The sequence below is a fragment of the Trichoderma citrinoviride genome (assembly GCF_003025115.1).
Source record: "Trichoderma citrinoviride strain TUCIM 6016 unplaced genomic scaffold BBK36scaffold_10, whole genome shotgun sequence".
In the NCBI taxonomy this organism is placed as follows: Eukaryota; Fungi; Ascomycota; class Sordariomycetes; order Hypocreales; family Hypocreaceae; genus Trichoderma; species Trichoderma citrinoviride.
The window spans coordinates 1,440,617-1,452,659 of NW_020194718.1; the positions used below are offsets into that span (position 1 = coordinate 1,440,617).

The 12,043-nt window shown below is 53.5% G+C and overlaps 4 protein-coding genes and 1 non-coding gene across 5 annotated transcripts; 3 read left to right on the forward strand and 2 right to left on the reverse strand.

Moving 5' to 3' along the window:
- Nucleotides 1-1,176: 1,176 nt before the first annotated feature.
- On the forward strand, nucleotides 1,177-2,701 carry BBK36DRAFT_67011 (mitochondrial matrix Mmp37; the record flags this gene model as incomplete). Its single annotated transcript, XM_024898475.1, has 2 exons — nucleotides 1,177-1,216; nucleotides 1,347-2,701. 2 exons carry the CDS (start codon nucleotides 1,177-1,179, stop codon nucleotides 2,699-2,701), a joined length of 1,395 nt encoding a protein of 464 aa, XP_024748215.1.
- Nucleotides 2,702-3,550: 849 nt separating this feature from the next.
- On the forward strand, nucleotides 3,551-5,927 carry BBK36DRAFT_1177765 (N-terminal binuclear Zn cluster-containing/DNA binding domain-containing protein; the record flags this gene model as incomplete). Its single annotated transcript, XM_024896088.1, has 4 exons — nucleotides 3,551-4,263; nucleotides 4,320-4,579; nucleotides 4,637-4,865; nucleotides 4,925-5,927. The coding sequence occupies 4 exons, from the start codon at nucleotides 3,551-3,553 to the stop codon at nucleotides 5,925-5,927; spliced, it is 2,205 nt and encodes a 734-aa protein (XP_024748216.1).
- A 503-nt stretch (nucleotides 5,928-6,430) lies between these two features.
- BBK36DRAFT_t129 lies at nucleotides 6,431-6,511 on the reverse strand. The gene has a single exon. It is a non-coding gene; the product is annotated as a tRNA-Ser (tRNA).
- A 998-nt stretch (nucleotides 6,512-7,509) lies between these two features.
- Nucleotides 7,510-9,112, reverse strand: BBK36DRAFT_1177775 (hypothetical protein; the record flags this gene model as incomplete). Its single annotated transcript, XM_024896089.1, has 5 exons — nucleotides 7,510-7,830; nucleotides 7,948-8,451; nucleotides 8,780-8,805; nucleotides 8,869-8,886; nucleotides 9,022-9,112. 5 exons carry the CDS (start codon nucleotides 9,110-9,112, stop codon nucleotides 7,510-7,512), a joined length of 960 nt encoding a protein of 319 aa, XP_024748217.1.
- Nucleotides 9,113-10,828: 1,716 nt separating this feature from the next.
- BBK36DRAFT_1177777 (hydrophobin) lies at nucleotides 10,829-11,268 on the forward strand (the record flags this gene model as incomplete). The annotated part of the gene is made up of 3 exons (XM_024896090.1): nucleotides 10,829-11,003; nucleotides 11,065-11,150; nucleotides 11,221-11,268. The coding sequence occupies 3 exons, from the start codon at nucleotides 10,829-10,831 to the stop codon at nucleotides 11,266-11,268; spliced, it is 309 nt and encodes a 102-aa protein (XP_024748218.1).
- Nucleotides 11,269-12,043: the final 775 nt, after the last annotated feature.

Below are 12,043 nucleotides of genomic sequence, written 5' to 3' on the forward strand. Positions count from 1 at the left end.
CGTTAACTGTAGATAAAGGGACGGATAGGGTAGATGGCTTCTATAGATTCACTGGATGACCGTCGAGGCGTAAACAAGGCACTGGAGCTTAGAGACATATCAAGGTACCAAAGCTTTAGGCACGTTTGAAGCTGCCACAAACTGAGCGTCAATTGATGGCATTGTGATGGTGGAAACGGCAAAAATCACTACAAATCGTATCAGAACTTGATCAATTCTCAGCAATGCCACAGAAACTGTTTAAAAAGGGGACGCATTCAGTAGATATTCGAGCAAGAACTGAAGCTGCATGTCCAACCAGGGACAACAGCTCGCGGCATCAGATTAGATCTCGGCAGCCAATCGGCACTCGGCTCATCGTCAGGATACCCTGATCTCGTACCTGGTACTCGTACACACGCCTATTCATTCCTTGTACCTCAGTGCGTTTAACCTACAACTGTTGTAAAAGAATGCAAGAACGTGATACAGATAAAAGAAGGCATAACCATACATAAACAAGTTTGTCTAATCTGCAGCCAATCTTGCCAATTACAGCACCCTCAGCCGCACGTACAACCAGGTACCGATCGCTGGAGTACAAGCCATGACGCAGTTCAACGGCCCGGTGACCCACCCGGAGTTACCAGCTTGAAGTCCCTTGTACCTCGACGAGCTCTCTTGCAGCTTCTCTCCCATCCCACCAACGCAGCCAAAACACCAACCGAAGCCATTGGACATGCATCGCGCCCAATCTCGCACATAATCAAGACCCCGATCATCACGTACATGGATCACACCGCTTGAGCGTCAACCCGAGGCCTCTGCCGCTGCTCCCGCTCCTGCTTACAATCGGATAAAACCTCCCTTCGCCTCGAACCAGACACTGCTCAGCTCCCAACCATTAGACTAATCCGGTTCGCCGTCTTCATTCGCAATGGTCGCCCTTGGGAGAAGCATCGGGGTAAATGATACAACCTGCCTCATGGCAAGCCCCTGGTGCGCACATCTTGACTGACATGCAATCCCTCGATAGGCAACGAGAAGCTCTCTGTCCACGACAGTTGCGCCTCGGCTACCGTCGCTGTTCCTCTCGCCCATTCCAGAAGCGCTATACGGCTACAGACGATTATCATCCTCCTCCTCGTCCTCCTCATCTCTACTGTCGTCATCATCATCTGCTTCACCTCAACAGCGATGGCCATCCAGACCGACAGCTCTCCTCCAGAGCCGACAAGTACATAATCAGAGCCATGATCAGGCATCGTCGCCATCAACGACGACATCATCCGCAGCGACCCCGTCCTCGACACCAACATCGTCAACATCATCGTCATCATCACCACCAGCAAATCCCCGCCGCAAAGAATCCGCCGGGGGCAAGTTCAACCTCTATGGTGACGAGTGGGAGGATACCGTCGACTTTGCCATCCAGCGCTTCGATGAGCTCCCGCATCGCCTCTTTGGCGTCAACCAGCACATGATCATCAACTATGAGCTCAAAGAGGCCTTGCGCGTCATGCTGCGCCAGTTCAATGCGCCCATTGTCTACTGTTTCGCCTACGGCTCCGGCGTCTTCCCCCAGGAAAAGGCCGGCCGTAGCATTAGCGAAGCCGAATTCCGCGCTGTCCATCCCAAGCCGCCCGAGGCGCTGGTCAAGGCCCAAAAAGGATCGCCCAAAATGATTGACTTCATCTTCGGAGTCACGCACACAGAGCACTGGCATTCGATCAACATGAAGCAGCATCGGGATCACTACTCGGGCATCGCGTCGCTCGGCTCGGGCTTCGTTTCGAGGGTCCAGAACTGGGGTGCCGGCGTGTACTTCAACCCCTACATCGAGATGAACGGCATGCTGATCAAGTACGGGGTTACAAGCATTGACAACTTGGTAAACGACCTGTCGACTTGGGAAAACCTCTACTTGGCAGGGCGCCTGCAGAAGCCTGTTAAGATTCTGCGGGATCATCCGCGGGTCCGCCTGGCAAATCAGATCAACCTCATTGCTGCCGTGCGAACCGCCCTTCTCCTGTTGCCGCCCAACTTTACGGAGGCGGATCTCTACAGCACCATTGCCGGTCTCAGCTACCTCGGCGATCCGCGAATGGCCCTCCCCACTGAGAATAAGAGCAAAGTGGACAATATTGTCTCCAACAACATGGTTCACTTCCGCCGACTCTATGCTCCACTCATCAGGACTCTTCCCAATGTGGCCTTTGTTGACCCGGTTCGACTAGACGACGAGAATTGGATCCTGAACCCGGACGCCAACGCCAGGCTGCAGCAGGACATGGACTTGGTGAAGCGCGGCAACATGGTCAGGCGCCTGCCCGGAAGCTTCAGGTCTCGGCTCTACTTCCAGTACCGCAAGAAGTTTGGCATTCCCCAGGACGAGTTCAAGGCCATGATGGCGGCAACCTCTGACCAAGATGGGGCCGTGAAGCGCCGGCAAGCGGGAGAGTTTGAGAAGCGGATCGCTGCAGACGACCCCGAGGAGCTACGACGAATCACTCGGCAGGTCATCAAGCAGACGGTCAACTGGCCAAGCACTGCGCAGAGCATCAAGGGACTGCTGATGGGTGGCTTCAAGAAGTCGTGGCGGTACCTGGGCGAAAAGATCGCCAAGTGGCAGAAGGGCAGAGCTGAGAAGGCTTCCGGCAGCAAACCAGAGCCTTCAAGCAAGGGCCAACAGGCTGAAAAAGCGTCGAGAAAGGACGAGTAAGGGTGAAGATGAAGGCATTGTATTTATAAATATCACCGAATGTATGTATCAACACATTGAGCACATCATAGAACGATCTACTAGAGTTGAGGGGAGGGTGATGGGCGGGGCTGTTTTGTACTGATAATTGACCGAGATGGCTGGGGACACGGAAACTGGACGACGTATGATGCATGGAAAGCGAGAAAAGATGGGGAAAGGGACACAGAGGGCTGATAGGGGTTCTTGTAGTAATAGGGGCATGGGGCAGGATAGATGGGTGGCGTGAGGTCTTGGGAATGCGGCGTTGATGATGGATGGGACGGCTATGGAGAAGAAAAGCAGATTTACGGAGTTGTGTTTACGCAATGCCACAGTAACAGAACACAATGTATGCTTGTTTGGACAGGCAGAAAGCCATCAACGAGTGCCCAGTATAATGATGGGGGGTTCATGTGGAGGGACAGATACATAAAGGGGGAGAGAAGCCACTCATATGCCCGCCTGGTAGACAGCCGCAGGCGGACACGGGTGGAATCGCATCCTCGCGGAACAACACCTCGTTGAGGTAGGGTATCCAGATACATGTTCATTCCCAATCAGTAAGGCTTGTACCTAATCAGACTGCCCATATGGCCCTAATGCTTATCTCGTTGCTCAGGATGATGCTGAACACTGAGCTTGATCCAGCGCCGAGCGACGGATAAAAAGCTCCGAGGGTCCGACTTACCGCCGCCCTCCCTCAGCGGCAGTATTACATGTAGGTATGTACATAGGTATTCAACATTCAGCTCGGAACCTCGGACCTCCCCCTTCTTATCTCATGCCCGATCCTGAACGTCCCATCATATCCTCCCGGCGTCCATCGCAATGGATCTCCAGCGTCAGCAGCAGTCTGAACCGTCTGCGCGGCAAGCCGAAATCGACCGCGTGCTCCGTCTCCGCCGCCTCTCACAGGCCCGGTCCTGCTACCCGTGTCGCCAGCGCAAGGTCAAGTGCGATCATGAACATCCCTGCCAGACGTGCCAGAAACGAGGGCATCCCGAGATCTGCTCGTACGACGTGGGCGTGAGTCCCGAGAAGAGGCGCGGGAGGCGTGCCGGCGGAGCTGCTGCGGGCGCGGTGCCTTCGAGGGCTGGCCGTAGGAGGGAAGAAGCACCAGGCGTGGACTCGGAGGAAGAGCCGAGGCTTGCGTCGTCACGTCGGTCTCGACAGAGTCGTCCGGGAACCGGTGCCAATGGCTCTGAAACCGAGTCATCTGCCACTCCCACCCAAAACACCGCCGATACTCCTTCTTCTCTCGCCACCCCGCAGACGTCACACTCGACTCTCTTCCGGCGGCAAGACACAGAGACGGCAGACTGGCATCCCGTCCGAAAGGAGCTCTACCAGGGCGGCAGCTCCGTGCTCACCATGTTGCACGGCTCGGCCGATTCTCCCGCCGTGGAGATGAGGCGCAAGGCCGGTCCGGTTCTGGGGCTGCACAACACCCTGGAGTTTTATCCCTTTATGAAGCTCAAGACGCTGCAGGAGAGGTGGGCGGCGCTGTTGAAGCTCATTCCTCAGCGGCAAGAAGTGTTGAGGTATGTGTTGATACTCAGGATCCCTCAATGAACTTTGAACTCATCATTACTGTCAGGTACTTTCCATCCCAGGGTGCGACGATGTATCCCCCCAACCCCGTCTTACTGGATCCTGATGATCTGGAGTCGGCCTTTTGTGACTATCTCTCTGCCTTGGACGCTGGCGAGCTTCGTAGCCCCGACGTCTTGTCGCCGAAATGGGTCTGCAAGGCTTGGATATCACGAATTGCTCTGTTGCTGGCAGCCCTCGCCACCAGCGCCCACTATTCTGTGATGCAGTCTCCGAGGAAGCGTGCTGAGCATTCACTAGACTTTTGTAAGTCTGAGGATGAAGCCGCTTTTATATGGCAAAGCTAAAGCATGTCGTCTTTAGTACAACGCGCCTTTGACGCTCTATGTCTGGCCAACTACGTCCTGCATCCCTCCCTCGACGCGGTCCAGACTCTTCTCATCATTGGCGCTGTTCTCCAAGACGTCGGACAGTCAGATGGCGCCTGGGTGATGATGGGCACCACTGTCCGGGTAGCACAGGCCTTGGGCTTGCACCTGCAATGTGTTTCTGAGCAGTCGGAAGATGGGGTCAAGAGGAAGCGGGCTCTCTGGTTGGTAGTATCCTGAGACACTCACCCGAGGCGGCAACTGACTCACATCCTCTTTAAAGGGACACCATCTGCAGACAGGACTGCTTGCTCAGCCTGTGCCACGGCCGACCGCATAGTGCCTCGCCTCAGTCGCTTGCGACTAGGAAGATTCTCTCCGACCCTAACCGCCCGCTGAACTTTACAGAGTGCCTGTACGGCATGGTCTCCGTGTGCACCGGCATCTTGGAAGTGGAACAGCCAAGCCTTGAATCATCGATGATGCTACTGACCGAGCTGGAAGGATACAAGTCGCGAGCTTTGCCCTATCTGCAGGGCCGAGAGAAGTGTGCGAACATCCAGCAGCGCTACGAGGCCCTCACCATCCAGGTTCAACTGTCTTGGGCAGCCACCGTCTTATGCCGGCCCGTGCTGACGACGTCTGCTGCCACGAGCAATGACCAAGCTGATGCTCTTCGACTTCTCAAATCTCGGGCCAAGGAAAGCTTGATGGATACAGCAAAGGCATTCATCGAGTTCCAGGCCATCAGCAACATCCCCATTCGCACATGGTCTCTGATCCATGCGGTCCTGAGTGCCACCATACTACTCTGCCTGTGGGAGGAAACGCGATGCGACCAAGAAAGCCGGGATGTGCTGCAGAGGGTAATAGAAATATTCTCACGGGCAGCACAGGCGGACGATGAGACGGGCATGATGGTTGATGCATCCGGCACCAATCACTGGCTGTCTATGAACCACACAAGAGCTTTGGTGGCTCTACAAGCCGCCTTACAGAAGGCTCCCGCGTTGGATGCCAGCCCGTCGCCATCTCCTGAGCGACAGCAGGCAGAGAATTTGGTCTCGCAGAATGAGGTCTTGCCGAGGATACAAGACGCAGCTGCGGTAGACCCGATGATGGAGAGCGCCATGGGCTATAATTTTACCGCACTGCTGGGTGATGGGTACGTTCATCTCCATCTGACGCTCTGGAGGGAAGAGAAGAACAACCGTACTGATCGTTTCAAAGCTTGCCAATGGATGGCTCCATGGACCCCTGGGAAATGTCGGGACTGTCGCCGCTAATGTATCTCGACTCGATTATGAAAGGTGAGTGCGATTGCTCGGTTTGTTGCAGGAACAACGCTGATGTGATGCAGCGCCGTATGAGGCAGTTGACGAGTTTTGAAGAATCGTCATCCAACTACTCAGTGACGTCGGCCTTGGAAGATGGAATTTCACCGTTTCGCGGCTCTTGATCATTCAAAGTAGCCAAACCTCAAGTTATCGGCGTATCAATTTCGGTGGTTCGGCACCTCGGAGTGCTACAAGTCATTTTGCCCAGTTGGATCACTCACTCAACCTATCAAGCGCTCTCGCATTCACTCCATCTTTCATCAAGTCACTCATGCGATCATGTACGCATCCGTTCGTTGACACTCAATCCATAAGAGTGAGGACCTGATTGATGTATAAGCGTTGGACGACTATTCAGGTCCTGGCATGAAAAAAAAGCAACTGTCTAAGGAAGAACAGGGTGTTAGAAAAGTAAAAGCAATGATTCGCAAAAAGCAACAAAAAAAGAAACGCGACAAGAACAGGATTCGAACCTGTGCGGCCGAAGCCATATGATTTCGAGTCATACCCATTAACCACTCTGGCACCTTGCCTTGTTGTATGCTGACTACTAAACTATTTTACTATATGACTCTATTTTTTGCATCCTCGTATTCTCAGCTGCCCCACTCGAAGACTTTCCTTTTACAGAAGGTGGGGCAAAGCTATTCCTGACGTCGCCATTCGGATGCACTGGAGCTTGAATAACCTCCAGCTGGCTACCTACCCTACTACTACTACTACATCAATCATAATTCGCCTCGACTGCCTTTTCCATTCTCACCAAGACTCTATGCCGTATTGATATCTTCTACTACTTGGGAAATATGAGAGACCTAAATTCACCCGCAGGCAAAGTCTACCGCTTCAAGCCTTACAAAAAATGGGACAATGAGACCCGAGTCCATTGTCATGTTCCCAAAGCTGTTCGACAGCACATGGTCATCGTTGTCGGGGAGTCACCATTACACAGGGACTGGCTCGTTGTGACCGTAAACCTCCTTCTGTAGTGCTCCTTGGAGAAGCAAATCTACCTAACACGGGCTACTTAGATAACAACGACCCTCCCCCCCGACGCAGATTATAATCTCTTCGTCCCGATTGCGCCGACGCCGAGACATCCCTTCACAGAGATGCAGCTGCACTTGTCTGATGATCCGTATGGAGACAGGGGACTTCCAGTAGCATCCTACTTGCGCGTCGACAGAATCTACCAAGTTCCCAAACGGGCCTTGGTTGAACAACGCAGCTGGCACAGGGACTTGGAGCTTCGGCAAAAGTCGTATGATGCTCTAATCAATTTCATGAAGGGCCGGAACCTTCTTTTGTAAACTTAATATCAATTGTTGTAGACCCAGGCTCTATAGTCAAAAAGCGATAATGCAGATATATCAATTCACCATAAAAGCTGGCCAAGCCATCATGGAGCCAATAGCCAGGACTCAAAAGAATTCACACGCCAGCACGCCGAAGCGGTCGCCCTCGGTGCCATTGAGAATGCGGATGCCTTCAGGTTGATTGTCGGTGGCGTACCTGAGAAACCTCCGGATGCTTAATAGGCGCCATTGAGCTTCAACCCGGCCCCTCGGCGCCTATCCTCGACCCATCTCCAATTCTGTCCAAGACCGGGAGCAAAGGGCGACAGAGGCGGAGGGTCAAGCATGGGGAGCAGCGTCAGTTGTAGTAGCATGTAATACTGGTCAAAGGCCGGCGGCATGACGCCCATGACCTCGACGTAGCGGCGGTCGCTGCCGTAAAAGGCGAACCGCGACTCGTCCGCGTCTCGCTCGGCGCGGGTGGGCACATAGGGCCGCCGCCGGAGCCTGTAGTCGATGAACCAGATGAAGCCATCGGGCGGCACATGGACTGCCAGCTGGGAAAACACACGCACGGCACGGGCGACTCCAACCTCTGCGGGCGACGTTGGAAATAGCCCGTCTGCCTAGGCCGGGTTCAACTGAAGCGCGATGTGGCGCAGCTTGATGGGCACTCCGATAGGCGTGGGAAAGGTCCAGGGGCAAGAGCCGAGGTGCATCGACTGGAAGTAGAACAGGTCGTCGTTTGGGAAGACGGTGAAGTAGCGGTCCTTGCCCCGGTCCCGGACGTGGAGCGTCGCCGGCATGCGCGCCAGCTCGTCCCGTTCAGTGTCCGGAGCGAACTTGACTTGGTCAGGGAACATGTGTCGATACGCGTCCCAGATCACCGTCTCGTACGTCTCCTGCATCACCTGGCGCGACTGTTTGCAGGCGGTCCACAAGCCGCTGGCGACGAGATACGCCGACGGGTTGTTGGCGTCCCACGAGGGAGCGACGGTGTGAGCAGCCCGGAAGTACCACCAACCCACGTCGCTGTCCCTGGGCGCGACTCGCGGGGCCTGGAGCGTCTGCCACCGCGGTGCGTACGGCCTGCACCGAGGATCGTCTTGATACCATGGCGGCGGCGGCTCAAGCGTAAAGATTTGCACGCTGGGGCGGCGCTCGGGGATGACGAGCCTCTAGATCTCGCGCATCACATACGGCGCTTCGTGGTAGATGAACCTGCGCGGCGTCGGGTCCGGTCTCAGTGGTGATGATAGAGCAATGGGCGCGGGAGCGTCCATGAGGAGAGGCTGGACTGCGTATACAATGAGAGAGATATGCGAGAGATGCTGAGCAGGGGGATATCTGGTGTAAGAGAGGGGAGCTGAGCTGCACTTGTGATGACGATGCAGACGGAGATGGAGGTGGAGATGGACATGGAGATGGCGGTTGATGCCTGAGGAACAGGGAGACTGTAGGATCAAGGCAAGATGTCGGGGAGCAACAACGTGCCTTCCCTGTTACTGTGTTTCTGTCTCTCACCGCTCTTACTGATGATGGATCCCAAGTACATGTATCTTAGGTACCTCTTTATCTCATGCTGTGTTTCTCACCTCGAGAAGCATCTACCACTGCGAATGAAGCCAAGAATAAGCCCTACTGTCCTACTGCATGTCATATCAGTACCTAGGTAGTCCAGATCAGTGCAATACGAGTACTAGTATTACAACTCCAGCCTATCAAGATCGTGATCAACAAACTCGTACCTTGCATGAATAGGCGCTGATCGAATCTCACGCCAAGAGACGCGGAGGCACGCGTCCAGCCAATGACCAGCAGCAAACCACCAGCAAGCATCGGTCACCCCATCTCGATCTGACGGTCAATTAAGCATAGTAATTGTGTTGGAAGTAATTGATTGCTGTTCAAGGCATTGTATAAGCAATGCCATTGGAGTCCTCTAATCTCACGTTGAGAGGTAGAGAGGCAACTTTGATGAACCGTCGAAGTTGGGTGGCCAGCCAGCATTCACAAACAAGACACAGTCAAGTCTCAAGCTTTCTCTATTCACATGTTTTGCTTGTCTGCCTGTAAGGCAAGGGACCAAGTCGCGTCGCATCGTCCATGCAGGAGCAGCGTCGACCAAGAGCTGCGAGACAGGGGCTTGCATGTGCGGCTGAGGCCTGGACTCTCGGTCAGTCGTGGGTGAACCCCTGCATATGTGTAATTCATGGAAGTAGAGCTATAATCGAAGCAGAAAGAGTAAACAAAGGCAGAAAATCATCAGAGTTTGCCGTTGGGCTGTGGCCGTCACTGCATCAAGCATCATCAACCCCAGTCAGACCTGATGATCAGTCAATGTAAATAAATCTCCGACGCCAGTCTCTAATGCATTTCATCTGCTTGAAATGCCGATCTGTGCAAACCGATCTATGGATCTAAGTACTACTATTACACACTCAGTAAGTCTATCCAGCGAAAGCACATATCACCGGCTGGTATCTCACCGAGTCCTGCCTCCCCGGCTCACTTACACAAACCCCAGCCAGACAAGCACAACCCTCCATCCGCGCTCTGCATCCGACAAGCCCACCGCCCTTGTCAACCAAAACAGCACGAACAAAAAACAAGGCAGCCTTCAAAGACCGTCCGAGCACATCACTCCCAATCAAACCCTGCGCCAATAGAGCCTCTCCCGTGTCTGTCTCTCTCCCTCGCCCCCGGAACCCGTTCCCCGCTGGAAAAAAAGAGAGGTGAGACATGCATGGCCTTGTGGCACATGTCAATTTCCAACAGTGAGGCATCCCGACCCCCAGCCTTTTCCTACCTCTGCAGCCTTCTCTGTACTATCCAAAGCACTCTCAACATCTTCCCACTAGTAGAACCAACATCAAGTCAATATTAAATCAGTATCAAGCACGATCTTACTCCGTAGCAATAAACACTTCATGCAGCAACTTATCCCAGCCGCTCTTAGTACATGTACTTTCATAACCCAGCCTCGCCGCCACAAACAAAGCCACGGCCGAAATGTCTCGCTCCCTCAACCAGCCAATTCACACCCCCCCCATTGTCTTTCCAAACCGCCGGATAGTCATCCAAAATGAATTCAAGACAATAGTAGTACCTTGATCCTTCTATCTCTTGTTCCCTGATTTTTTTTCTTCCAAGAATAACTACTACTACTATGCCGTCTAGTAGAGAGGGAGACAAAGTAGCTCCAGACTATTGCCATCTCAACCCGCCCCTTTCATGCAGGGAGAGCGACAAGACTCCATGGCCTCGCATCTCAAGATACACAGCCAATTTCCTTGGAAGTAGCAGCAGTAGTAGTACTATCCATCGATCAGCTTCCCTCTCTACATCTCACTCCCCCCAATAAACACAGACAGAGATAAATAGCATGTCTATCCTCCCCTTCTCCTCCCCCGTTTCTTCCATCTTTCTTCTCTCTCTTCTCTTCAACCTCCTCATTCACTCACTTCCAACACACACTCTTTCATCTCTTCTCTCTTCTTCTCACTTAACAAATCCACTCTTTTTAATTCTCCATATCCACCACCATAATCCAAAATGCAGTTCCTCGCCGTCGCCGCTCTCCTCTTCACCACCGCCCTCGCGGCCCCATCCTCCGACCCCAGCGGAATCGTCCGTCGTGCCAACGTCTGGTGCCCCAGGGGCCTCTATGCGAACCCCCAGTGCTGTGACGTCGACGTCCTCGGCGTTGCCGACCTCGGCTGCGTTGTTCGTGAGTAATGCCCTCCTCCTCCTCCCAAAGTCTCGAGGCAGCCCATTAACACAAGGAACAGCCCCCTCCAAGCCCTCTAGTTGCAAGTCCTTCGGCAGCGTCTGCGCCTCCATCGGCCGCCAACCCAAGTGTTGCGTCGCCCCCATCGTAAGTTCCCCCCTTCCCACCAACCTCCCTACCCAAATCAAGTAGTATACTGAATCCCTCCCCCATCCAGGCCGGCCAAGCTCTTCTCTGCACCGACGCCGCCCCTCCCGCTTTTTAAGCAGTTCACCAGCCCCCCAGCTCATGGTCGAAATGCCGGGCCTATCCAAAAACTCGATAGGCTTTGTACATTAAGATTCCTATCCCTGTTAGTAATGTGTCAATAAATTATGTGCCGGCTTCTTGGTTCAAACGACGGATAGAAGGACCAGGAGTGGGGAGAATGAGGAGTCGGGAGGGAGGGATCAAATGGCTTCACTTCGTTATACACACCCCCTTTTTTCATACCACATTAATGGATATAATTGATGTTTTGTGCTCAGCACACCCTTACAACAGCGCTGTTCAGCCTCTCTTGATCTTTTCGAAACAAAAGGATATTAGTCGTGGACTGTCTGCAGATGAGTCAACCGTTTTCGACATCCCTTGTTTCAATCTTACACCGTAGTGCAAAGCGCCTCCCTTGCTTTTCAGGGCCAATCTCCCAACTCTCCCTGCATTCACGTGGCGAGCTTGGCCACGCTATTATTTCCCCTTGTCCCCTTGCTTCACCTTGTTTTGCGGACCTGTAGATGCGTTGTACTAATACATCGCTGATAGATCTCAGCCCTGGCGGGACGGAAGTGTTGGGGACACTGCCTCCCTGAGCAAGTTTTGGATGTTCTTGTCTGTGTCTCTTCCCGTTCTTTCGTAAAGGGGACCGTTCTGTTGCCAGGACTTTCAAAAGTCGGACAAGATAGCAGCGCCGACATCTCTTGTATTATCGTATGTATAGAATGCTGCTCCTCAAAACACCTGATACCCAAACATCAACGAAGAAACGAACAACATACCGC